Source organism: Echiichthys vipera (assembly GCF_963691815.1).
Source record: "Echiichthys vipera genome assembly, chromosome: 12".
NCBI lineage: Eukaryota > Metazoa > Chordata > Actinopteri > Perciformes > Trachinidae > Echiichthys > Echiichthys vipera.
In genome coordinates this window covers 14509256-14535174 of record NC_139837.1, presented here as the reverse complement: position 1 = coordinate 14535174, position 25919 = coordinate 14509256, and the positions used below count along the sequence as shown (strand labels likewise).

General features: G+C 41.8%; 4 protein-coding genes across 4 annotated transcripts; 2 read left to right on the top strand and 2 right to left on the bottom strand.

The window, feature by feature from the left end:
- Positions 1-179: 179 nt before the first annotated feature.
- On the top strand, positions 180-4653 carry LOC310954469 (transmembrane protein 151B; the record flags this gene model as incomplete). The annotated part of the gene is made up of 2 exons (XM_083923919.1): positions 180-314; positions 2733-4653. The coding sequence occupies 2 exons, from the start codon at positions 180-182 to the stop codon at positions 4362-4364; spliced, it is 1767 nt and encodes a 588-aa protein (XP_083780045.1). The 3' UTR covers positions 4365-4653.
- A 3078-nt stretch (positions 4654-7731) lies between these two features.
- lrr1 (leucine rich repeat protein 1) lies at positions 7732-13620 on the top strand. Its single transcript, XM_083923884.1, has 5 exons — positions 7732-8223; positions 10323-10421; positions 11191-11443; positions 12438-12903; positions 12994-13620. Exons 1-5 carry the CDS (start codon positions 8041-8043, stop codon positions 13247-13249), a joined length of 1257 nt encoding a protein of 418 aa, XP_083780010.1. The 5' UTR covers positions 7732-8040; the 3' UTR covers positions 13250-13620.
- Positions 13621-13879: 259 nt separating this feature from the next.
- On the bottom strand, positions 13880-16159 carry LOC310954895 (protein kintoun-like; the record flags this gene model as incomplete). The annotated part of the gene is made up of 2 exons (XM_083924583.1): positions 13880-14290; positions 14387-16159. The coding sequence occupies 2 exons, from the start codon at positions 16157-16159 to the stop codon at positions 13880-13882; spliced, it is 2184 nt and encodes a 727-aa protein (XP_083780709.1).
- A 1954-nt stretch (positions 16160-18113) lies between these two features.
- LOC310955026 (Krueppel-like factor 11) lies at positions 18114-21942 on the bottom strand. Its single transcript, XM_083924748.1, has 4 exons — positions 21774-21942; positions 20637-20915; positions 19119-20088; positions 18114-18889 (listed from the first exon to the last, which is right to left on the bottom strand). Exons 1-4 carry the CDS (start codon positions 21810-21812, stop codon positions 18588-18590), a joined length of 1590 nt encoding a protein of 529 aa, XP_083780874.1. The 5' UTR covers positions 21813-21942; the 3' UTR covers positions 18114-18587.
- Between the last annotated feature and the right edge of the window lie 3977 nt (positions 21943-25919).

Genomic DNA, 25919 nt, shown 5'->3' with positions numbered 1-25919 from the left:
CCCGCCCCCCTCCGTCCGGCCAGGCGGGACCACCGCGGGATCCCCGCTCAGTGCAGCAGCAGCAGCCCGCAGGCTCCGGCCCGCACAGTGTGGGGCTGAAGGAGCCGCAGAAAACACAGAGCAAACTGAAGGGAACAGAGCATGGAGTGAGTTTATAATCTGACATGCAAAAGTGCAGCATGCTCGCCTCCGATCTGGACTCTGCGGTGGAGACGGCGGCCAGCGCTCCCAATGATGCTGAGGGAGAGGAGCAGGAGGAGGAGGAGGAGGAGGAGCAGGAGGACTCACCGGCTGAGAGTGATGTCCTGGGGGAGGTAGGTGTAGACATGCCAGACATTCATTCATCATCTTTTTCAAACAAAAAACTTGAGGAAACATCAACTGGGAATAGTTCTGATCAGTTCATTACTTTTAGATAAGAAATAACAGCAATTCCACAGCATACACACTCTTGTGCAATGCATATAGCCTAAATAAGCCCCCACTTAGATGCAAGTTACTTGTAGTATAGATCATTTTGATTTAAATCACATGCATTTTGATTTATTTGCTCACTGAAAACATAAATCATAGTGCAAATGTTTCCACCTACTGCCAAAGAGCATCTCTGCTTGATGAAATGTCAGAATAGTCCATTTCACATAGTGGCATTAGCAACCAGTGATCTGGAAATATAATCTCACACATAAATATTCATATATATAATACATATAAACACATGCATGTTATTCAGAGAGTTGTTAAGCAAGAAAACAAAGACCAGACCAGCCAGTGTTGATCAAGTGCATGTGTCTGTGTTTGCTCCACCATGCCCTCTCTACTGTCATGGAGTAATTACTGTGGTCCCATCTGGGGGATTGGCTGCATGCAGCCAGCCATGCACAGATTGTGAGAGAGCACCTTACCTCAGATCCATTGTCCATAACTGCTAAGTCCTATTTTTATGCAGAGATGATTAAAGTACAATATAGTTACAAGCAACTTGTGTGTTTTTTTTGTTGCAAACATTCTATTTATCTTTAGCCAACAGATTTAGTTAGAGCTTATATTTTATAACCTTTATAACTTGATTTTTGCACGTCTTGTGTATAAAGACATATTTAAAAAATCATCCCATATAGTGTTTTCCAGGTGAATCAGTCAAATCTTGAATGTCTGCAGACAGGAGGCCTGGACTACTTGAAAGTCCGTCCTCTCTGGTACATAAGAACTGAATCCCTGTTTGCTCCATAAATAACTGAGGTGGAACCAGCAAAGTGACATCCCCACCCCTGTGTCAGCGCAGTAATGGATGGGCTGGTTGTCAGCATGAATCGTTTCACTCCATAAAGCACCAGAGATAGTCTCCAAGAACACAGGATCTCATGAGGATGATTGTCACTACAAGAACTAGACAAAAATATTAGAAAGCACCATCAATTCATTTTAGAAATCCGGATGGGATCAAAACAATGTTGAAACTCTCCTTTGCAGATGCACACATTGTATGTTACAGTCTTGGTTTTATGTTTTGATGCATAAAAAGTGACACTCCTACTCTAATAACTTATTTGCTGTTAGTCTTGCTAATGAAATTACTTTAGGCCAGTGTGTCTTTGCTGAATGGGACATTTCGATTTGTGGTCAGTATTGCAAATGTGCACTTTCTGTTGGTCAGCCCTGAGCTAACCACCCAATAAACTCAGCAGATAAGGGAGCAGAGAAGCAAAATCACAATTTTAAAATACTGCATTACATAAAGGCAAAGTCCTTTAAATGTTAAATAAGACAAATAAATCATTATCAACAAAACGTTAAAGCATCCCACCTTAAAGTACGCAGAACGGGCCGAGTGTTACATTATCAAATATTAATATTAATATTATTTCTACTGATGTGTTAATATAATAAGCTGCATGTTTCCAGTTGGAGCTCATTGTAACTATGCTTTACATACATGTTGGATCATTTTGTGCATAACATTGTGTCAGTATATTTATTGTATAAAGTAGTTTAAACTACTTATAGCGAAGTAGTAAATGTCACTTTTTTGGGCTGCATTTAACAGTTATTTCAGTTGCTATCTCAAGACTTATTCATCTATAAAATATGACATCTTCATACTACTGTATTGACCAACAGTCCAAAACTTAAAAGGTATTTTTTTTTAAAAAAAGAAACACATTATTGAGAAAAGCAGTAAATCATTTGAGAAACTGAAACCCAAAATATTATATTTGCTTATTTTTTATGCTGTGGCTGGAGCATCAATCTGTTCAAAGTGCCTATGATGCTCTATTAAGAGATAATCTAAGTAACTAATAAGAAATTAACGGACAGAAAAATGTGTCTCTCACACACACACACACACACACACACACAAACACACGCACACACAAGTCTCCCTGTGATATTAATATGACAACTTTACCGGCTAGTACATTCACCCTCATGCAATATAAATGCAATTACTTTCAGAGATAGATGTGTGAAATCACCTCAGTTAATATTTATTTATGTCAGCTGCTTTGACTCACAGCCTCCAGGAACACTACACGCTTTAATTGAATTCAACTGAGCTTTCTCTAGTTTGATTTACTTTGTGCTTAGGTATGGAAAAGCTTGGCAGTCTAGTGCAGCCACGTTCATTTGCATTTCTACTGCATGCCACCAGCCGCCAGGTTTCAGGGCCTCATTGCTCTAAGTGCCTTTTCCTCATTACTCTCTCTCTCTCTCTCTCTCTCTCTCTGCAGCAGCGTCCAGTTAAGCAGTCCTTGGGTGCTTGCGTCTGCCGGGAGTCCCACTGGCGCTGCCTGCTGCTCTCCCTGCTCATGTACAGCTGCCTGGGCGCGGTGGCATGGTGTCAGCTGACTCTGGTCACCAAAATCAGCTTCAACTCCACCCTCGTCTCCTCCTTCACTGCCTCCTTCACCTCCTCCCTGCGGGGGGCCTCGGGGATGGGCGTTGGGGGGCGCTCAATGATCTACCATGACAGCCCCTGCTCTGACGGCTACATCTACATCCCCCTGGCCTTCCTGCTCATGCTCTACGTCTTATACATGGTGGAGTGCTGGCACTGCAGAGCCAGGAGCGAGCTGCAGAGCAAAGCAGACGTGGACAGTGTGTACGAGCGCGTGCTACGGATGAGACAGGCCCACCCGTGCATTTGGTGGAAGGCTATCAGCTACCACATTGTCCGGCGGACTCGGCAGGTCACTCGGTACCGTAACGGGGACGCTTACACCACCATGCAGGTGTACCATGAGAGAGTGAACACCCATGTGGCTGAGGGTGAGTTCGACTACAGCCACTGTGGGATGAAAGATGTGTCGCGTGACCTCAGAGGCTTGGAGGGACATCCGGCAACTCGCTTGCGCTTCACCAAATGTTTCAGCTTCACGGAGTTCGGTCCAGAAAATGATTACCTCAACCAGCGAGCCAGGTTCTTCTCTGAAATTGAGGGTTTGGACGATTACATGGAGGCCAGGGAGGGGATGCAGCTGAAGAATGTGGACTTCAGAGAGAACGTGATAGTCTATGTAGACCCAGATAGGATGCCTTGGTACACTTCCCAGGTTGCCTTCTGGCTGGCAGCTCTGCTGATGTTGTCCTGGCCTCTGCGAGTGCTTATAGAGTACCGCACTGCTTATGTGCACTACCGCATAGAGAAGCTATTTGGGTTAGAGTACAGCCACAGCAGCCCCTCTCCTCTAGATGAGGTCAGGCCTTTGGGGAATAATACTGGTTGCTCTGTTCCAAGAGTAGACACACTGGACAGCACTGAAATGGAGTGGCACATACGCTGTAACCATCAGGTGATTCCTAGCTACTCAGAGGCCATGCTGATAAACATGAGCACAGGAGACTCTAACTCATTACAAGACACTGACTGCACCTCATCCTCAAACTGCGTCCTCCTGGACAGCAGCCAGACGGCTCAGAGCTACGGAGCTCTGCAAAGCCAGGAGTACTGCGAGCAATGCAGGGAGTCAAGCGGACGTGGTGATGGAGGGGGCAGGAGGAGGATCATCACCAGCTCCAGCTGCTCCTCCATCTTCTCCTGCAGGGGAGCGGTGCTCCGCTCGCGCCTCTCCTCGGGCACCTCTCGTTTTTCTCTCTGCCGCATGTACGGCTCCCATCGCACCGTGGCTCTGTGGAGGAGCGGCAGCAGCAACTTGACCGACCCCTGCTGCGTGGACGAGCAGTGCTGCCTCTCCAACTCCAGCCAGATGACACTCAGCAACAGCCCGCCAACTTATAGGGACGCCCAGTTCTTCCCAGTTCTCATTGTGCACCGGTCTGAGGGCTGTGGCAGCGAGGACGGGAGGGGAGTGAGGCAATATTACATACGGAGAGGGTCGTCCTGTGTGGAGACTGCTCTGTGACAGAGAGACACTTCTTGATGAGTCAAGATGGATTCAGTTAATGAATGAATCAGTAAAGATTGATGGTTTTAGTCACTGTTTTCTCCATGGACATAATTACATTAAAACTGAAGATGTATGAAGCTCTTTCAGGAAAATTCACTGTAAATATAATAGTAAAAGAAACTTATATTTTTTAACAGTCACCTAAATGTCAGAAACCTGTTATTGAATTGCACATGTCCATATTATTACAGTTACATTTTCTCCGCAGGTGTGGCACAAATAGTTTGTTATGTATCTAAATGCATCCCCTCTGTATTTGTCATTCCCTCCTTACGGCAGCAAGTCTGTCAGCTACAGTGTGTATAATGACAATAACAACTGTCTAATCGGATTTGATGGTGCAAACATGCCTTGATACATGAAAGCTGTTCAAATCACAGGATGCAAAACGTCTTACATTGACCATGTGTGTTATTATACGTATGAAGATTGTGCCACTTAAAGGGATATGTAAGAATAATGCAAGAAAAAATAAAAGTTGCATGTTATTACCAAACGTTATTGTACTTTAGTCAATTAATGGTGGAACCAAACACAGTATTCTGTTTTTTCAATGATTTTACTAAACACCACATGGCTTTTATTGATAACTGATATGCTAAGTAGGAACATGAATTGAATGTCAAAATGTAAGTAATAAAAGAAGTCCCGGAGGATTATTGTTGCATAACAGTATATGAATCAGTTTACTTCAACCCTGTCAGATGAAAGGAAATATTTTCAAGTGGAAAGCACATTTAAACCATAGTATAAAGAGTCATCTAACAGGGTGGGATTGTGAGGCTGTCAGTCAGTTAAATCAGCAAATTTCTATTTTTAAATTTAAGGTGGAAAATAAATGCACAGGCCCTGTTGTGTGTGTGTTGATGTAGAAGATGAGAAAGAAGAAGAGAGATAGGTTTCTCCTGTGATCATGTTGATCTGAGGTGACGATGTCAGACACTCTCAGACTCACAGCTCACTGTTTCCTCTGCTGTCCTCAAGTACAAGAGAAGAAACACTGGGATGACGACACGATACTCAATGATTTCAACTGACAACTTCCCATTGTGGTTGTTAGACAAAGGGAGGTTGGTACAAATAAACCATTTCTGCAAGCTAAAGTTTAAATTCAGCATGATGTTGGAACTGGAGTGACATCGGGGCAGAAAACAGCAGGTAAATAAAACAATAGAGCAGAAGAAGAGAAGAAGTATGACTTATGAATAAGAATAATACAATGTGTATGATATTTTTTGTACTCTTACATTCCTCTTATTCTCTGATCATTTAGGTAAAGCAGTTTGTCATGATCCCACGGGACCTGACGTCGATTTGAAGACAAACTGAAATCAGACATGGCTGTTTTACATCAGACCATGAATCTTCAGTCTAAACTTTGACTGGAGTTTCTATTTCTGTTCTCATTGTGACAAGGAGAAATTACTTAAGTTAAAATGATATTATATTACTTATATCAAAGAGTTATTTTTTATTATTTTTTGTCAAACAAGAAGAACAAGAGCTCAGAAGTAGGCTATAAATGCAACACTGGTGAAATACTTTGTTACAAGTTAAAGTCCTGCAGTCAAAGTTTGACCTTCATATACTAGCATTAAAAGTAAGTACTCCTTATGCAGAATGGCCCATTTCAGAATAATGTAGGACTATATTATATTATTGGATTATAATTATTGATGAATTAATGTGTCCAACGATTTAATGTTGCAGCTGGTAAAGATGGAACTAAAGTACTGCTTTGTTTGCTAATTCTTACAGACATCAATTGATCAATAAAGTTTTTAGAATATACACTTTATCAAGATTAATTCACATTGTCAATCCTTTCATGAGAAGAGGTATATGACATGTTAATCCAACTTTATGGGCAAAAGTGTTGAAACACCACTTAAATCTTGCAGCTGGTAAAGATGGAGCTAAATTTAATTCATTTTCTTACTGGTAGTTTCAGTAACAATACAATATATTTTATTTGTTGATTATATTTTGCATTATTAATCTGAATCCAAACAAAAGGAACAAGTAACCAAACGTATCAAATAAATGCAGTGGAGTCAAAAAAAGTACTGCACATGAGTTTTTGTTTTGTTGACACAAAGGAGTAAAAATAAAATGATAAAGTAAATAAATAAATACAAAAAAATCAAGCGTGGCTATATGAGTATAATAGTATATCAGCTGTATAAATACTTTCCTCATCATAAATAATTTCGATGTACTGCACGTGAGTTAACGTACTGGTGTGTCACGTAATCATAACTTTTTTAACAATTGAAAAAGTACAAACAATCAGAACGTTCATAGAAACAGACGCTGACAGATAAAGGGACGGCATTGAGGAATGCAATATATAAAAATATATATAAAGTTTATATATATATATCAAAATAAAATAAATATTTATATAGGCACTTATTCTGGGGTAAGTGAACATGAGTTCAAGTATTTGTGTTCACTTTTCTTGTTTAGCGTCAGTGATCCAATTTTATATACCGTAAGCATTAAACTCTTCTGTGAAGACATTAAAGTTAGGAAGGGAACTTCTTGTGGATGAGGAATTTCCATGTTATGAAACAAACTGATTTGTCATTACTTCAAAATTTGAATTAATATCTTTGGGTCTAATTGTTTTGTATTGTTTAGGATTGTCATAGACAAAGTTTTCCATGTCCCTCCAAAAAACAGACGATGGGCAAATACAAAATAAATGTTTACGTAATCATAACTTTTTTTTTCAAACTTTAGTTTAATTTTTCCAATTTACAACAACAATAGGGCAGATTAACATTTCTAAAATGAGCATGGGTGGAGAAAAAAACCATGACACAAGTAGAATACAAAATAAATAATAAAATGGTATAAATTAAAAATATAAACACATCAAAATATAAGTAAAAAAGACACAAACTCGTTATCATAATTGTTTTCCCTTTATTTATTTTAACAAATATAGTAGAAAGATGGAACAGTTATGATCGTACTTGACAAAGATAGGAATGTAAAGACAGTCAATTCTCCTTTCAATAAACAATACACTTTTAATTATAATGACATGACATAAGAGAACTTAGATACTTAATAAGAAAAAACAATAAATAAGGCAAAAATAAAAACATACAAGGAACTTAAATTAAGACATGCTTTTACTTGGTATCCGTGGTAACATTACATTTCGTATTATTAATAATTTGGACAGACTCTTAATTGTGAAGGGATTAAAGTTTGGCCCAGATTTGCATAATTTAGATTTATGGATATCTCGTTATCGTAACCATGAGCGCGCCCTGGCTTCCATGACGTCACTTCCCACGCGCGAGATCATGCTAACTGCAGCTAGCGCACCAACTGACAACAGGAAACTCTCCAGGACCGTTTTAACAGTTTGTCAAACTACCGTCAAAGCTCACCGCGGCTATCCACCAAAGGCTCCGCATCCCCCGGTTGTGTGTGGTGTCTCCGACGGCCGTTCAGATGCAGCAGCAGCGGCGGCAGCTCGGTAGTAACGGCCGCCGCTCCGGTTGTTGACATCCATGAAGAAGACGGATGTTTCCATTCCCCCTCTGGTATTTTTAGCTAGTTCACTCCGCGTTCACTCGGACTCCAAGTGTGTGTTGTTTCGTGTTCGGTCGCGATGAAGCTGCAGTGCGACGTGGAGGTGGTGAACAGGATGCTCCCCACGTTTGGGATGAAGAGCCGGGGCAAAGGGACGCGGGCGGTGCTGTCCATCGGGAAGCATTTGGACAAGACGAGTCAACGCAGCAACGTTTACATGATGATCTGCACCGCTAAAGACCGAGCAGGCTCAAAGTACAAGGTCAGTGTGAGGCGTTAAAGTACCCAAGTGCTGCATTCAGGTAACACATCCATGTGTCTGGGGTCTCTGTTGTTGTTGTTGTCCAAATAAGGCTGATTACACACTTTTAGTTTGATTAAAATGATTAAAATTTAGTTCAGGGAATTGTATCCATCACTCATTTAGGTAGAGCATTTGCAGTGGAGTAACCTCTACAATATTGTGCTCCAATATAGGTTATCTAAGCTGTTACACAGTCCCTGTTTATACAATTATCTGTGGTATTTGAATGCAATGTTACAACACTTTGAATATAAATGTGTGATTTGTTTTGTTTGTTGCTCCACCTTTTATGTTTAATCTTACGTCTGTCTTGGATGGATGGATTCACCTGTTTAACTGCACGACATGCACTGTACTGCATTTTGAATTATTGATTTAAAAAAAACCTCATTTACCCCACACTGAATAAAAAAACAGTTCAGAAATAGATACAGGAAAACGATATGGGACCAATATACACTGTTTCCCATAAAGTTGGAATAATTTTGTGTTCAGACACATTCCTCCGTTAATTGTGTTTATATGTGGTGTCTATTTACTGTGTTATGTTTGGAAGAGAAGGTTAGAGGGTTTTTCTATAAAGGATAAATCACATGGTCAATCATTTTATGAGAGGTATATGATATGTTACTCCAACTTTATGGGCAAAAGTGTAGAAAGGAGGAAACTTGAATATATATATTTGCATTTTAGTCCGTTTATTGTTGTACAGTATGATGTTGCATTGCTGTAGTGTAGTGATAGACAGATACATCGACCGGCCGATATTTGCGTCTTGTGTTGCAGGCTGCTGCGTTTGCCGGTATTAATTACAGAAAGGAGTTCACAGGCAAAAATCCATATTGGTCGCTCCCTATTGTAGTGTATTGTTGCATGCATGCCTGCAGTATACGTACATGCAGTATATGCATATTTTTCTGCTTCTGTAAGTATATGATATTGTTAAGTGGGGACTATTTAAGCACTTTGCTTATGCCTGCTCTTTGCACTTTTATAAGATTATTTTTTGACGGTAAAAACAGCAAATCAAAATCAAATCAAAACCTCATCAACCAGTACCTCTAATACACAGATAAAAGAACGGGTGCTTTTAAAAGTACGAAATCCAAAAACAAACAATGGCTGCCTGTTAAACATGTCAGTTTCTTTTACATTTACTGTTCACAAGTCTTAAAAACCTTTGTCATTTTAACGGTCTTTCTATATATGTTATTTGTTTAATACTGAAATCCATCCATCCTGGATCATTTCTCAGCATGCATTTGCGCTAGACTGTTTTCTTTTTCTTAAACAGAAAGATTAATTTTGCCTGAGTCGGCACTCTGGTTGTCTTGAAGAGCAAAGTTTGTATTTACAATTACTTGAAAAAGGGATAAGAAAAGCATAAAGTCATAGATCCTTTCTTTATTGTTACTGACCTGATGGGTCAGACATTTACACATTAACTCAAGATAATAAATGTATTCCCCTGCTCTGACTGTTTTTTATATTTTTGTATTAATTATGTTTGAGTTCATGTATCAGTGTTGTCACTGTGGTTGTTTGGTTTCTTACACTATTATTTTTACAAGAAAGAAAGTTAATAATTGAAAGCAAATAAAGACAAAATACAGTTTTGGTTTACGCTCCATCGCTCTAATGCTACATTCCTCTTAGCTCTAACAATAAGTATTGTTTAATAAGACAGAAAATGAGTTGACTGTGTTATTATTATTTGCCAGAAATGTTTTCTACAGTTTCTTTTTATGACAGACAGTATCAAACATTGCATCTTCAACAAGTATCAGCTACTTTGACTGTATTTTTGGTTTGCAGTAAATCTGCGTTTTCAATTATTCAAATGCTGCCTTCAGGTGCTCCTCAGAAGCTTCTGATGTTAAAGGCCATAGCTCTGTAAAAGATATAAACCTGCATGTTGACAGAACGGTTAAAATGCTTGCAGTATTCCTGTCTGCACTTGTTTGGACAGCTCATGGTTGGATGATAATGCCTACCTGCCCTGTTGTTGTGTGTCATGTGTTTTTCCATCGCTGACGTTTGCCAACTTTCTCTTGCAGCTGAAGGACAACATAGAGAAGTTCTTTACTTGGTTTGTGGGAGAAGGCAAGGCCACTGTGAGATTAAAGGAGCCTGCTGTCGACATTTGTTTGAGCAAGGTACGACATCCAACGTGCTGTAATGGCAGCCTGAGTATAGAGGGGTTCATAAGTGCTGTTTTTGTTTTGTCTAGAACAACATGTTCAGGTTTATGATGAAGCAACTGCATTCTTAAAGCTTTCCACTCACTCATTTATCAGCCAGACAGATTCATTCGGTTGTTTTGACTGCAGCAGGTGGCTGAATAGTCACCATAGCAGCCTTATTGTTTCCAGTTGCTGCAAAGCTCTCCCGTGACTGTTTTGAGGTCATTGGTGACCTTTCACCTAGATTCTTACGTAGTTCAACCTGTGATGTTGACAGAAATGCACTGATACACACACACGCGCGCACAGACAAATGCCACAGCAGGTGAACGAGAGAAGTTCCTAAATAGTGGGAGATGTGTTCACCAAACTTGAATTAATCTATATTTCCATAGTTTTATAAGCATAAATAAATTGACCATCCATTTAAATGAACACCCAAATATGTGTGTTTTTTGTTAAAGGTGTATTATCTTGGATGATATTGGATTATACAGCTATTCACAAAAAGTGTCTAATCCCTTTACCTTACATCCCGAGTCACTCACATTTCTATTCCCAGCAGTTCATCATGTTCTTTCAAAGGAAGTGTGTCAAGATATTCAAGGCCAGTGAATTTAGGTTAGATATTTAAGGAATCCGGTCATACGTGACCACCTGAGAATACGCTGCGGGTCTGCTTTTTCTCTTAACTATTAATCCACTATTCCACCTGTAACTTCGTGTCTTTGTTTATTCGTAGGCCGATGCAAACAGCTTAAAAAACTTCCTCTCAGCTGCACGTTTGGCAGAGAGAGGATGTGACGCAAGCAGCCTTCCTCTGTCAACGCTCACTCCCATCCGCGCCAGAGACGTGGAGCAGCTCAAGAAGAAGCTCACCATCGTCTCCAAGAAGGACTATCCCCTCACCTCCAACTTCCCCTATTCTCTGGAGCAGCTTCAGGTCTCCTACTGCAAACTGTCACGGGTGGACATGCGGATGCTGTCCCTTAAAGGTAGAGTGAGCTTGTTGGCCACACACTCAGAAAGCCTCTGCATTTTACGCCCTTTTGTTTTTCTATAGAGTCGATTACATTGCATTGGTGAGTTTAAAGTGTAATTCCGGCACAAAATCCTCCCATGGTCTTTTTAGGCACGTACATACATCAAATATCAGGCAGTTTTTTTTTCGTGTATGAACTATTAATGGAGAAAATCGGTAGTCGCTAACAATGTAACGTAGCTAACACTGATAAGTTCGGGGCAGTACGGTGAAGGCATTAAAATGGCTTTTTAACCACTAATACTGCTCAAAATAACAGCAAACCTCTGCAGTAGCATGATAAAAGTCCTTTCACAGAAAACAAAGCCCCAATGGGCTCCTTCCTTTTGGATTGTATTTGGTAATCAACTTGAATGGACTTTACTATGAGAGGAGCTGGTACCGGGGCCAGTTGGTAAGTCTTTCAAAGCACTCTTTTAATAAACTCTGGTTCCACTAACTACGTTGTTGGTGCTTTGTTTTACTTGTAGGGACTCTTATCATGCTACTGCAGAGGTTTGGTGTTATTTTGAGCAGTATTAACAGTTCAAAAAATGCCCAGCGCTAATCAATATTAGCCACATCCGTCTGTTAGCGACTCTCCCAGGTTTCTCGGTTAATAGTTCATACATGAAAAAAACTGTCTCGATGGCTTATTTGATGTATGTAATGGCTGAAAAAGACCATTGGATGTTTTTTCACCGGAATTACACTTCATGGTTTGAATCCACTTATTTTACACATGGAGGTCAGTCAGGTACTCATCATGAGGAGTCTTACTGTAGGAACCTGTGTTTGATGAACTTGGGATGGAAAGTCAGAACATGTCAATTGCTGCTGTTTCGATTTTGATGATTCTTTATATTTGTCACTTGCAAGTCCCCCAACTTTATGGAAGTGCGATACTAAATAGCTGGATAAAACCTTTTTAAGTGGTGGTATTTTTTTCTTCTGTGTTGTTTTTGCAGCTCTTCGCAAGTTAGACCTCAGCAACAACCACATCAAGAAACTCCCCGCCACCATTGGCGACCTCAGCTGCCTCTCTGAGCTCATCCTCCACAACAACCACCTGGAAGCCTTCAGCGAGGCCCTCTGCCTGTCCACCCTGCAGCGGACCCTCCAGGTCCTGGACCTCAGCCAGAATCGACTGCAGTCCCTCCCCGCTCAGTTCTGCCAGCTCAAAGAACTGGTGAACCTCAAGCTGGACGACAATGAGCTTGTCTGTTTGCCGTTCCACATCGGTCGACTCTCGAAGTTGAGGTTCCTGTCGGCGGCACATAACCAGCTAGCTGTGTTGCCCAGTAACTTCCGTAAGCTGAGTCTGGAGACTCTGGACCTGTTTGGGAATCCCTTTAACCCGTTTGACCACACAATGAAACTTGCAATCCCCCTTCCACTTCAAGAGATGGCTTCCAGAGCTGTGGCCAACCTCAGGTTAGAGTTACACCTGCTCAGTATATCATATCTTATCTTCACTGTGGTTTCTTCTCAAACCTAATTGTATCTCTTGGACTCACCTTGCAGGTTACCATACGGACCTCACCTCATCCCCGCTCACTTGTGTCGGGACCTCGAAGTAGCCAAGACCTGCGACTGTGGCCGCGTCTGCATCAATTTCTACATCGAGACGGCCGTGAACATGAACCTACACCAAGTGTCTCACACAGTGGTCCTGGTGGACGACATGGGGGGTACAGATGCTCCGGTGCACCAGCACTTCTGCTCTCTCTCCTGCTACTCTGTGTTTTTAGACAACTCCCTCCAGAGAGGAATCAGATGAGGACCAAAAAACTCTCACACCAACACCTGGAAATTGTTGTGGATTTTTTTGCAATAGACTGCAAGTTATGAGATACCGTTGGAAAGTAGATTTTTCTGGTTAATGCCTTTTAAATGAAAGGATTGTGCTGACTCTGTTGTCTTTTTAAAAGTGCTTAAAGCAAAATGTTTCAGAATGTTGTCTTATAATGCACTTAACTGCTCCATCTGTAACCGAGTGGCACTGACTTTGTCTTTCCTGCCTCTTAGAGCAAACAGCGGGCACCTACTTCTACAGGGCAGGGATACAAAGAAACAACATGAAATAGAGTTGTTGTTTTCCCTGAACACAGTGCCTCAGGGTCCGTGAGGAGTTGTTTTTTACTGTGTTAATGACCTACAGTTTTTATATACATGTGAAAAAAACAATAAAATAAAAGTATGCATCACATTGTCCTAAGTGGTTTATTCTGGGAGTCTGAAATGAGTTTATGTGCGGTGTATTTGGTGTATTTTGACTTTCAGAGAAAGGTCCATTTTTGAAAATATGAACATTGAAATTGTTGGACACACTACAGGCTTTTTAAAATGATACAACCTGCACTGGAAGATGCTGTAATACAAGTAAACTCTGAATCGTTGCACACAGTCCTCAGTCCAGCTCGTACATCAGGGAGTTTTGGAAGATGAAACCTGCAGATGTGGAATGATCACTGATGATCTTCTCATTTCCATCTTTATCGATTTCCCTCAGTAACGCAGGTGGAGGCTTGTTGTTGTCGTAGTCGTGCTCTGGGTTGTGGAAGATCTGCTCCGCCGGCAGGTCGTCTTCGTCTGCGTTCTCCCTCTCCTCCTTCGGCACCGAGCCTGTGGCAAGTTCTTTTAAGAGGGCGGCCCTGTCTGAACCTATTTTGCTTGACTTGTTCGCTTCATCTGTTGCGGGCGTCTTGCTGGACTCCTGGGAAATGCAGGTGTCCGTTATCACCCTTTGAGTGTTGGCTGCTTTGGAAGTTTGGGATTCCTCGCTGCATCTGTGATGTCGAAATGCAGCATCTGTTTCCACCTAGAACGGGAAAAAACATAGAAGCATCTCAGTTTGATTACATACACTTTACTCTTCTTGTCAACATGATTGTGAGGCTTTGTCAGGGATTCTCACCTCATTTCCATGTGCGCTCTCTCTTGTCTTTTCAGTCGCCTCTTTGGTGTCTGAAGTCTTCATTTTGGGTGTCAACTCCAAACAAGAGTTCAGATTTACTTCTCCCTCTTTTCCTATACAGCGTGAATGTTCAGCAATGGTTAAAACAGGCTGTTTTTCTGTTTGAGATGACACCACAAGCGTTTTATTAACAGGTGATGAGTTTTGTTCTTCAGCGGAAACATCAACAGTATCTCGCTGAAAACTTGTAAGACTAGAATCCTTTTTATCTTCATCTTCTTTTGCATTTCCTTGCTTCTGCTCTTTCGATTTCTCCTCCTCCTCGCCCCATTCTTGGCCTTTTCCTTTCTGCTTCTCCTCTTTTGCCTCCCTCACACAAATTTCCTCTTCTTCACCAGTTTCTCCTTCCCTCTTCTGCTCTCTCCATGCCTCCTCCCCACCCACTACCCTTTCTTCTCCTGCTACACCTTCCTGCTCCTCTCCTATCTCCTGATCTCTTTCTCCCTCTTCTTCAACTTTCTCGACGCTTGTCCGCTGCCTCAAATCATCCTCGACTCTTCTTTGCTCCCCCTCCTCACTTTTCTCGCTGTCCTTCTCATCCCCCTGCTCCTCCACCTCACTTATATCCTCCTGTCTCTCGTCGTCGCTAACACTAGTCTCAGCAGACCCTACAGCAAAATGGATAGCTTCACCAGAAGGGAGAACGGGCATTGTGACTATAAGCTGTCCTCTCTGTTTCATGAACTTGGCCTCTCCTTTTTCTTCATCCACAGGGTAGGCTAAGGGCAGCTCCAGTCTGTAGGCAGGTTTCTGTGACTCCAGCAGGAGCAGTCTCTCGTTTACCTCAAGGGTGGCGTCCGTGGCTGCCTTCAGAAGTGGCAGATCAATGGTAACCACTATCTCTTTGGGCCTGGGGCTTTGAGCAGAGTCTCTAGAGCATCTGAAATCCTGTAGATCAATAAACGATCGATATTTTACTGTGTAAACTGGCTCTGTGGGCTTTTTGGCTTTCAGAGGCTGGTACTGGAAGCTTTTAGGTTCAGGACCATGGTTGTTTGTTACAGGGGACTCTGTGGGCTCTGTTTGCAGGGATGTGGTAGGTCTTTTTTCATCTGGGTACGGGAATGCAAGCGGGTCAGGCTCCTCCGACGGCCCCTCGGTTTTATATTCAGGTATAGGCCTTCGGATGACACAAGGCTGCGGCACACCTTTGTATTTAGTTTTCATCTCCCTCACATTGTTTTTATCAAGAGTCACTTTAAAAGCCTTCTGGATTTCCTGAATGGCTGTGTTGTCCACTATACCCATGAATCTCTTGTTTTTGCCTGCAATGTAGAGAGTTTCAGGGTGGAAAACAACATCATAAATCATGACCTTGTGCCCTTTTGGGTCTGTGTCTTGTTTCCCTGGATGCAGACTGCAAGGCAGGGACCAGCACTGTCCTTCGCGGCCTTGCTCCGACACCCCCCGTTTACACTCGGGCTTGCCAACGTTTGCATTGGCGCAGATGTTGATGAAACACTTCTGCTTGCCGTTCACACTCGTCCTGAGAGCCTTGAATGGTTCCGGGTGGATGAATTCAATCGTGTTTCCTCTCTCCTGCTCCAGAAGTTTGATCTCCTCTTCGTACCTTTTCTTATTCTCGGGATCTGATAATTCACGGGCGTAATCGCTCAGCATGTCCCTGAATTTACTGTCCTGTAATGCTTTTCTCAGTGCGTCCATTTCATCGACGGTCATGTTCAATTCTTTCATCTTATCTCCGACCTCCATGCTGATGCCGAAGATAAATATTGAGTTAACGGCGGCCACACAACTTCAGTGAGTTTAACCTTCAAAAAAGTTATTCACAAGTGAAGTTAGCTCTATTTAAAAAGTGTTGATAGCTGTCTTCGCCGGGAAAAATGTCGAAATTGGCGTCGTTTTCTCTCTGAACGGGTCTAGCTGTGTTGATGTAACCATAGCAACGCTAGGGTCATCGGTGCAACAAGGAAACACTTCCCTGAGAAACAAAGGAAGAGCTAAAAAATAATTAGGTTTAGATAAAGTTAACCAAATTAAATAACATGGGAGTTGTGACTGACTTATTAATTGAGAGTTTACTGTATGAATATAGTAAGAACAAAATAATATAATTGAGGTTTAAATAAAGTTAACCAAATTAAATAACATGGAAGTTGTGATGTGACGGATTTATAAAATGTACCTTTTTTGGCATGGTACATGTTGACATATTATTATAACATATTGTGGATAATAGGGGACAACAATGTCAGGTAAACTGTCCATGTAACTGCGTTTGGTTGAATACAGTGGGTATTTTAACATTAGTAACTTATCGGTAATAACCCTGTATATGCACACACAACAACAATGAATAAAATAAAAACAATAGGTCTATTAACTCCTATTTTACGCAGCCCATTGCATTTTTAATGACACAAACATCGAACTGTGATTTCTTTTTAGCTTTTTAGTTTATGTGGCTTTTAATTCCCATCCCACTTTTACAAAAACCCTTCCTAAATTCTGTTGAGAGTATATTTAGTGCAGAAAACTGAACTTCCTTGCAGACGAATAACTTTGAGTCCCTTAATAACAAGCATTATAAGCAAAGGACATACATCAATGTACACAATCCAGTCCTTTTTTAAGGCAATGAGCACCAAATGCACTAATGATGTTCTTGTAGAGGCAGAAATGATGAAACCCTGCCACTAGATGTCGCTGTAGCTCACCGCTCAGGTGGCACACAGCCAGTGTGTAAGTCGGTCAGTGTGGCAGAGGGGCGGGTATACAGGGAAGAGAAGTGATTGGTCGCACCCCCAACAGTTCATATTTCTCCCTGTCTGATTGGAAGAGGTGTACTGTTACTGGGTATGGGACCACTGCTTATGAAAGTGTAGGTGAGAGAGAGAGAGGATGGAGGCATCACTAGACAACCACCCTCTGATCCTAAGCAGCAGCTTAACGTTTTATTTGTATTGTTTACTTTGCATTCTCCCAATTTCTCCATCTGAAAGTGTATTTTTTCCCCACAAATATGCATTTACTACATTACTGCACAACCTGTTTTATAGTTACTATAGGCCTACACTTGTCTACCACAGTATTATATTTCTATATTCTAACTGTTGCACTCATATGTTGTTTTATCTTAAAATACATTTTACTTACCCAATATTCTATTCCTATACATATTTTAATAAGGACTCCAACTTGTAACTACTGAGCACGAGAATGGGAGGTGTTTGCTACATGATACCAGACTGATGACAGATTTTTGAGTGGGTAAAACTCTGTGGTGTATTATGCGAGTCCCAAAGACCCTCTGCCTCCACGTTCCCATGTGACAGTGCTTAATGGGTTGATTTAATAAACTCTAAAACAAGGCAAATGAATCCATCTATCTTGTCAGCTGACTCATTAACACTGGCTCTGAGCTAAGAAACAGGACGCAATGTTCCCAGGTGGTGTCACCCAAAGAGGTTTTATAACACCAAAATGAATTCAGCCAGTTGACCAAAAGAGGCCGGTAAGGGGGGGGGGGGGGGGGGGGGGTCACACTGTGACGCACACGGGATGTGGGAAGGCACCACTCACTGCATTTCTGCATGAGAACATCGGGAAAGACTGCTGACTATACCTAGATCCCACACTTTCTGTTTTTTCCCAGATTAGATATCTGAAAGGTCACAAATAACGCACAAAGAATGACTCATTCAATCTTTTTTTTATTAAAAAGTTGTATTAAATAATATGAAAAGATAACCAGGGATATATAATCAAGGTATAATCATGGTACTGGTGATTAATATTCATATTTACATTGTTTTTCATGTTTTCCCGAAATATGACAAATAAATGCATTTCATAGTACAACGAACGATACATTCACATATATATCCATCAGTATCAACACAAACCAAGAGAAAGTGTTGCAAAGTGGGTGGAGAAGGTGAAATGTGTAAAACAAACTTCATACAAAGGCTTTGGCAAGAGTGCATTAATATTATCAAAGTAAACAAAAGAATCCTTTAAAGAATAATGCATGTACAAATGAGCAGTAGAGAGGAAAAAGAGTCCAGTGCATGTTTCTTTTCTTTCATTCCCATGAGAAAAATAGCAGCAGCCTTGTGTGCTTGGCTGCTCCGTGTCCCTGTGGCGTCTTGGGAGTGGGTATGATGGCAGTGTTCACAGCCTACTTTGAGCCAACAGGTACCAGCATGCTTAGTGTGGCAAGGCTGGGTTTTGAGGGAGTTGTTTTTCCAGACGCCATTTTGTTAAGGCTCCGAACATCAGCCTGCCAGGAGGGAATTTTCTTTGTGGTCATGTGGCGGCGGGCGTGTTTGGTGAGGTGATCACTGCGCATGAATCGCCGGTCACACACGGGACACACAAATTTTTTCTCGCCCGTGTGCGTTCGCCGGTGACGGGAGAGCTCATCGGAGCGGGCAAACCTCTTATCGCAGCCGTCCCAGCTGCAGCTGAAAGGCTTCTCGCCTAAGGGTGGGGAAACAAGGAGAACAGGGAGTCAGTAAGTGAGTCACATTGAAGTCATAAAAGCTTCACACATCACATAAAACAATGAGCTCGCTCTCTTCCAAAGGAGAATAACAAGACCCAGAAAGGAATGTTTTACAAACAGGATGCAACACTCATCTGTGGTCCCATTTTCATTCTACATCCTCACAACCCAACCAAACTCTTCAGCGTGCAGTAAAACCCTCACCTGTGTGTGTCCTTAGGTGCGCTTTGAGGTGCGAGCTTTTGAAATACGTCTTCCTGCAGCCCGGGAAGTTGCAGACGTAGTTCCTCCTGCGGGAAAAGTCCATCTTATTGGCTGTTGTGGCGCCGCTGGGCCCCGCTGGCACATACACAGGGGCTGGAGCCAGAGGTAGCAGCTTGGTGTTGCCCAGGGTCATGACAGTCTGAGGGCAGTGAGGGGCCTGAGAGACAGAGGACTGAGGGAGAACCAGCATCACCGTGCCCTGGGGCATCGCTGAGCCCACGATGAGGGACTGCTGGACGGGGGCAGTGTTCATTGAGGAGGGCTGGGGGAGGATGGGCGTGGTGGTGGTCCGAATCCCAGCATTGGAGGTCTGAACCGCACCAGGGATGAATGCTGAGATTATACCTGATTGGCTGCTGACGGGGAACATCTGGCAGATGATTTGAGGGCTAGGGACTGAGGGCGGGGATGGAGTTACGGGAGCAGAGGGTGCGGGTGGGCTGTTCTGCGGTCGCACACTGACAGGAGTGGGGGTGGAGACACTGTTCCAACAGGGGTTTGAGGGACTGGCGTGCTGCTGCTCTGTTCTTGAGGCAGATAATGTGGGTGTGAGAGGAGCAGGAGGAGATGGAGGTGTGGTTATCTGCTCAGTCTTTGTAATGAGTCGCTGCTGCTGCTGCGGCTGCTGGCAGACAGTTACTGTGTCTCTAGTTTTCTTTGGATTGGGGGCCACTGGAATGCGGTGTTGGCAGGGGGTGCTGTCTGCGGTGTGGCGGATGACGCTGGTCGCCATGGCTCTGCAGGGCTGTGTCAGAGGGGGGAGGGAGGTGGTCTTTTCAGCAGCGGGTGCCAGGACAGGTTGATGGAGGCCCGACCCACAGTGCTGCGAGGACACAGCCGGGCCAGAACTCGACTGGAGCGCAGTGCTGGATGCCTCAACAAAGCTGGGGCTGTGAGGGGGAGTCATACACTGGAAAGAGAAGGGAAAGAGGAAAACTAGAAGAATTAAAGAATTTCTGGCTTCTTTACTCCTCTATGATAGTAAACAAGACATATGAGGACATCATCTTGGGCTTTGGGAAGCACTGATCAACATTTTTCACCATTTCCTGACACATTATGCACCCAACAACTTATTAATCGGAAATGAATACAATCTTGCAGCCTTATCTCTAGTTGCATGGGGGTAAATGTTTGCAGAGATAAGTTCACACAAGAATAATGATCACGCTGAGCTATAAAGATCTATAAACTGTGATTTTTATTATCCTGCTTCTCTAAGTGGAAAAAACTCTGTCTGAAGGTCAAACCACCTTACAGTATCAAGGCCTTTTTATTGCTGTAGCACCTTCTCACCTGCCTGCAGTCTAATGCCACCCTGCAGTTATCTTTACACATTCGACATCAAAAGGTCATAAGGTTTAATGCAAACCTTGATTCTCAGGAATGTACGAAAACCGACTAAACTGACATATTATTTAATGGTTTGCCAAATGTACAGCCTGATAAGTAACTTACCAGGGACGAGAGGGACACAAAGTCCTTAGGGGGCTCTGGAAGTTCTGGCGGCATGAGGGAGTCACAGGAGTCCGAAGCCGGGGTGAGGGGTCTGGGCTTGCAGGGGTTTGGCCTGCAGCTGCCAAGGAAGTGGTTCTGGCCCCAAGAGCTCATACACACGAGCGCCTCAGCTGCTTCCAGGTCAGTGTACTCCAGGCCGCAGGTTCCAGTAGGGACAGACTGTTCGCTGTCATGCCTCCTTCTCTTTGCATTGGACCCACAATGATCCGTAAACTCAGTCTGAAAAGAACAACAAATAAACTTCAGAGGGAAGGAAGCAAAAATGGAAGTACTTCGGTGCTGTACCATCATTGGGTTATCACATTTTTTTTTATCTTCAAATGCATGATTCACTGTGTTGATTCAACTTTGACTCAGATGTGACCATGGGCATAAATGCAAACAAAGGGAAGCTTTCTATTCTTCTGAACTGAATATGAGGGGGAAAAAATCTACAGTATTTCCAGTTATCATCTGCTCTGTCACTGTTCCTCAAACTAAAGTTCCCAGACAAACTGCACGATGCTGCCAATAAGAGAGAGGGGGTGTTTGAGCCGACTACACCCCATGCAACATGCACTGCCTTTGGCTCAGAGCCAGGACACCTCCCATTGCCAAATATAGACCAAACAGTGACGTGCTGCAGAGATGAGCCATGTGAAATCTCATAATGCAGTTTGCATCAGGAAGTAGGCTTATTACGTTATAACTTAATACTTTTTTTTTTTACTGTCAACAAAGCATAACTCATCCTCACACAAAAACTCAACCAGATTTAACAATTTTCCAGGCTTCCGTACTTTGTTTAAATACAATTTTAGATTATCATAGATATACAGGTAATAACTTTTGTTAAAGACGAAAGCAAAAGTACTATAAATGTCTGATTTCCCATGTGTTTACATTTTTGATTTAATATGGTTGATTTTTAGGACTACTGGGACGTGACACAAAATAATATTAATACAATTCTACATAATTTAAGTGATAACTTTTATTTTGTAATATCAAATCGCGCAGTAAACAAGTGAATGTTACTGAACAGCAAAATAAATAATAAACGTACAGCTTAAATAATAATAATAATATTAATCTTACCCCGTTTGAGTCCATTTCTGTGAAATTTCGCGATGGCATTGATAAATAAAATGTCTAAATATTACTAGTCTGTTGTCAAAGCCAGTACAGAACAAAGAGACGGCGGTTGCCAGTGCTGCTGTCTGTGCCGGGGTAGGGTTGAGGTCGTTTTTTTCTCTGACTGGCTCCCTTTTCTCTCAGCTGTGTGTGTAAAACATGGGGAGGAGGGAAAAAAAAGGAAAACAAAACTCACAACACGCACTGGCGGGTGGCAACACTCGACCAATCACAATTGAGTGTGTGCGGAGCTTCAGCCAATGGGAGGGCGCGGAGAGCGTGAACAGTGCGTGATCGCCGGACGGTTGGAGGAAATAGGGTGCGTGGCCGTTGGTGGGCGTGGCCTGGAGAGTCAGCAGTGTCAGGGTAAACCCGATGAACTGCCAACCGCTAAACTAGGGAAAAGGTCGATCCAGTCTATGCGGCGTTCACGGGCTGTGGGAATAACGGGCTGTGGGAATAACGGGCTGTGAAAGACCGGACGTCTTGATGTAACATCTTATGTCATCCAAAAAAGGAAAATTGTTTTATAGATATATCGAGTTGTTTTATAGATAGTTCTCTGAGTAACATTGTACTTAGTATATTTTTGTAAACAGAAAATCTCAATCATAAAGTTCCAGGATTATATGTAAGTTCAGTTCTTAATGATGTAGTTTCCCAAACTATATTATATTAAAACAAAAGTACTAGGTGTACTTTATTTTACTCTGTCAAAAATGTGTGGCTCGATTATGTTTAACCCAAGCCCCCACTACCAGGCTAGGTTTATGAATAATTAGGCGCAAGGCCTCTTGAGTGACAGCTAGCCTCTGGCCCTAACTTCCCTTCCCTCCAAAATACATGCCTTTTTTTAATAAAAGAGAAAATGAGGAAGAGTCAAAGTCTGACAAGATGGCGACTGCCATAGGCGAGTACAATTGGATCAAGTTGAGAGAACGGACCCCCACGGGTATGCTACGGTTTAACATAACATACAGTCTGTGGTTTAACCTAAAGAAGAAGCTTGGTGTAACATCGCAGGGACCTTACTTAGTCAAGTGCACGGCAGCCTCATTCAGGTCAATGCCATAACACATGTACATGGCATACTATCCTGGTCTTACAACTATTTTATATTGCTAACTCAATTTACATATTTATTTTCTTTCTTTATTCACCTACTTTGATTGAGTGATTTTATTTTATTTTATCATTTTTTACTTATTTTTTTCTTCTCTTTAATTGAATGCAATACTTCACACTGGCACTACTACTACTATTATGTTGTAGTTTATTGTCTTAAGGGAGGGCAGGGAGTGGGGGGGATGGTGTGGTTATTGTTTTTGTACTGTTCTCTGTTCCTGTATAAAAAAAGATAAATTGAAAACTTAATGAATACAGTGTTTTTTTAAAATGCCTGGCTCCTCAAGTGTCGATTAGAAAATAGTAGGCCTACTCTGTGTCTTATTGAGCAAAATGTTTTGATCTGATTTGACAGAACAAATGTGCAAGTCATAAGTGTTGTTTTTGTTTTGTTTCTGTTTGGTTTGTACTGCCCTATGTGCCCTTGAATTGTCCCTCAGCGACAAATAAAGGATTGATTTGTATTGAATTGAAAAATGCCCTTTTTGAATCGGACTCAGTTCAGTTCAGTCACTTTATCAAATTCAATGTCACCTAAAATGCCCCCGATGTTCTTTTTAGAAAATAATGCAAAGAATGTTGCATGAAAACTAAGGATTGCATTAGAGAAAATGCTAATTTTATATATGTAATCTGCTTATATATGTTTTTTATGCAAGCTTGTCATGTTGCACTGAATTGTTTTATATTTTTAAATTAAAACAAAGAATATTCATGGCCGAAAGTATCGTCTAGCTGAAGTCAAAATGCAAAGGTTTGATTTAAGGTGACTGATGAATAATTTCAAACAGTTTGTGAAAAAGTGAGTTGAGTTTGTAGTTTACACTTTGCAGAACAACTCTCAGGGAAGGATTAAGAGGACAAGGCTTGGATGATACGCGTTGTAAACCAGGAGGCCAAGAGAATAGTGACTTGTACCACGATCCCACTATACTTGAATGCAACACCAGTGTCTAGATGTGGCGCGGGTTCCTGGCTTGTTTTTTGGAGCTGTTTGTGCAGCTTTCTCACAGAGAAAGCAGATAAACAAGTGCTTACTTGTCATGACCTTCACATTTCATAACACAAATACTTAGTCACTAAGCTACAAAGTGAGTCAAATGCTTTGTTCTACACATGTGAACAGTGTAATAGTGTATCCCTTTAAAAGGGGGTGTATCAGATGTTTGTGGTTTCACATTTGGTTTCCAATTAACTATAAGAAACATACATGCATACATTTTGCAACAGTGTTACTGGTAATACCCCAGTCTTGGTCATGATCATAGTAGATCTGGACACTTTTTTTGTCTGTGGGTGTAGCCACTCTTTAAGGAATTCTGGGGTGGAGCTGACCTCAGTGCCCCATTATATACATATGGACTATGGTAGATTATTTATAATATATCATTTTTTTCAGGCAAATCCATTTTCATAGATATTCGAGCCTGCAGATGCACTGCACTGATAACCTTTTGTCCTGGATGCAGAGAAAATTATATTGTTCTCCTCATACTGTATATATAAATATAAATATACTACTTAAACTTTGTGTAAATGTTCATGTATGATGGGCTATTTTTCCTGTGGCCTATTGTCTCACATTTTGTATGAGACCAATCCCACAAGTGCCTGTAAGAAAATTCAAATTGGTCTTGACCTACATATGTTGTTATATCACCAACTGCATTTAGACAAAGAAAGAATGTCATAAGTCCGAGTGAACTTTTGTTTGGAAGCCATGCTATGAAAAATGCTCCAATCCGACTTCGTAAATATTAACAATTCAATATAACCAAGATGGTTTTCTTAAAACAATAGTAGGCCCAGTGTCCTGAAGATCAGATCCATGATATTTCACATTCTGTTTCTGATATTTCCTGCTTATGCATAAACAGATTTAACATGACCACACTTAAAAACCTATTTGTGAAGTTGGTAAATTAGTGTTTGTTTGCAGCTTGCCTGCGGCAGAAGGGAGTGTAGCAGGTGTGTTTGCCCGCCCTGGCAGCTCCTGGCTGCTCAGGAAGGCTATGCCTCAGAATGACTCACATAAGCATGACCTCAGGGAGCAATGAGGGCTTGTAGCTGTGGCCGTGTAGCTGCAGTGCCAGCAGTTAGTGAGAAGAGAGGGGAAGAGGGAGGAGTTACGAGGAAAACGAGTTAGCACGCCGGCATGACATGCAGGCTGGGCCTTAGCACAGCAGCCAGTTTGTGATATAAGTGGGGCAGGCCGCTTCAACTTAGTTAGGGAATCTGGAGGAAAGGTTACATTGGCCCTATCTGGGCCTCCACATGCACACCTCCCCTGTTCGGCCAATTCAGGAACTCCAGGACCGAACTTAACAAGGGGGGAGTTGCCCCAGCAGCGTTAAATATATCACCCAGGGGCTATATTTCACTAACAGCCCCTGGGCTCTGACAGGCAGCCATAGGCCATGTCATATAGACAAGAGTGTTATTTCCACATGAAGTATCTACTATTAATGTTGTCATGACTGCCATTAATTAGCACATAACGTGTTTTTGTGAATTATATTATTTTAAAATATCCTTCAGATTGCTGAGATGAGTAACATATGTGTACGAGTAACAATTGACATAGATTAAAATTGTTTTGCATTCATTCATTCATTCATTTTGGATCATCTAAACTATTTGAGGATTGCAAATGCTTAGCATGTTTGTAAAGATTATTGATTAAAGCATGCAAGGTGGCAATACATCAACGAGGTTAAATTACCTGGTTGAAGTATTTTAATACATCATCTTATACAGCCAGATTGACGGTATTATTTTTTAAAAAGTTTTTTTTACATTTGTTGGAACAGCATTGAGGAGAGAAGCAAATGAGTACCGTAGTGCTACTAAAAGAGGAGTAAGTTAGTGTTGTGAAATCACTTCGCTGCGCTCTTGTCAGTGGATATACATTTTTTTGAATACGGAGCCAATCAGGATTTTTAGATAAAAGTATTAGCACCTGGTTCTTATGCTTCTAAATTAAAT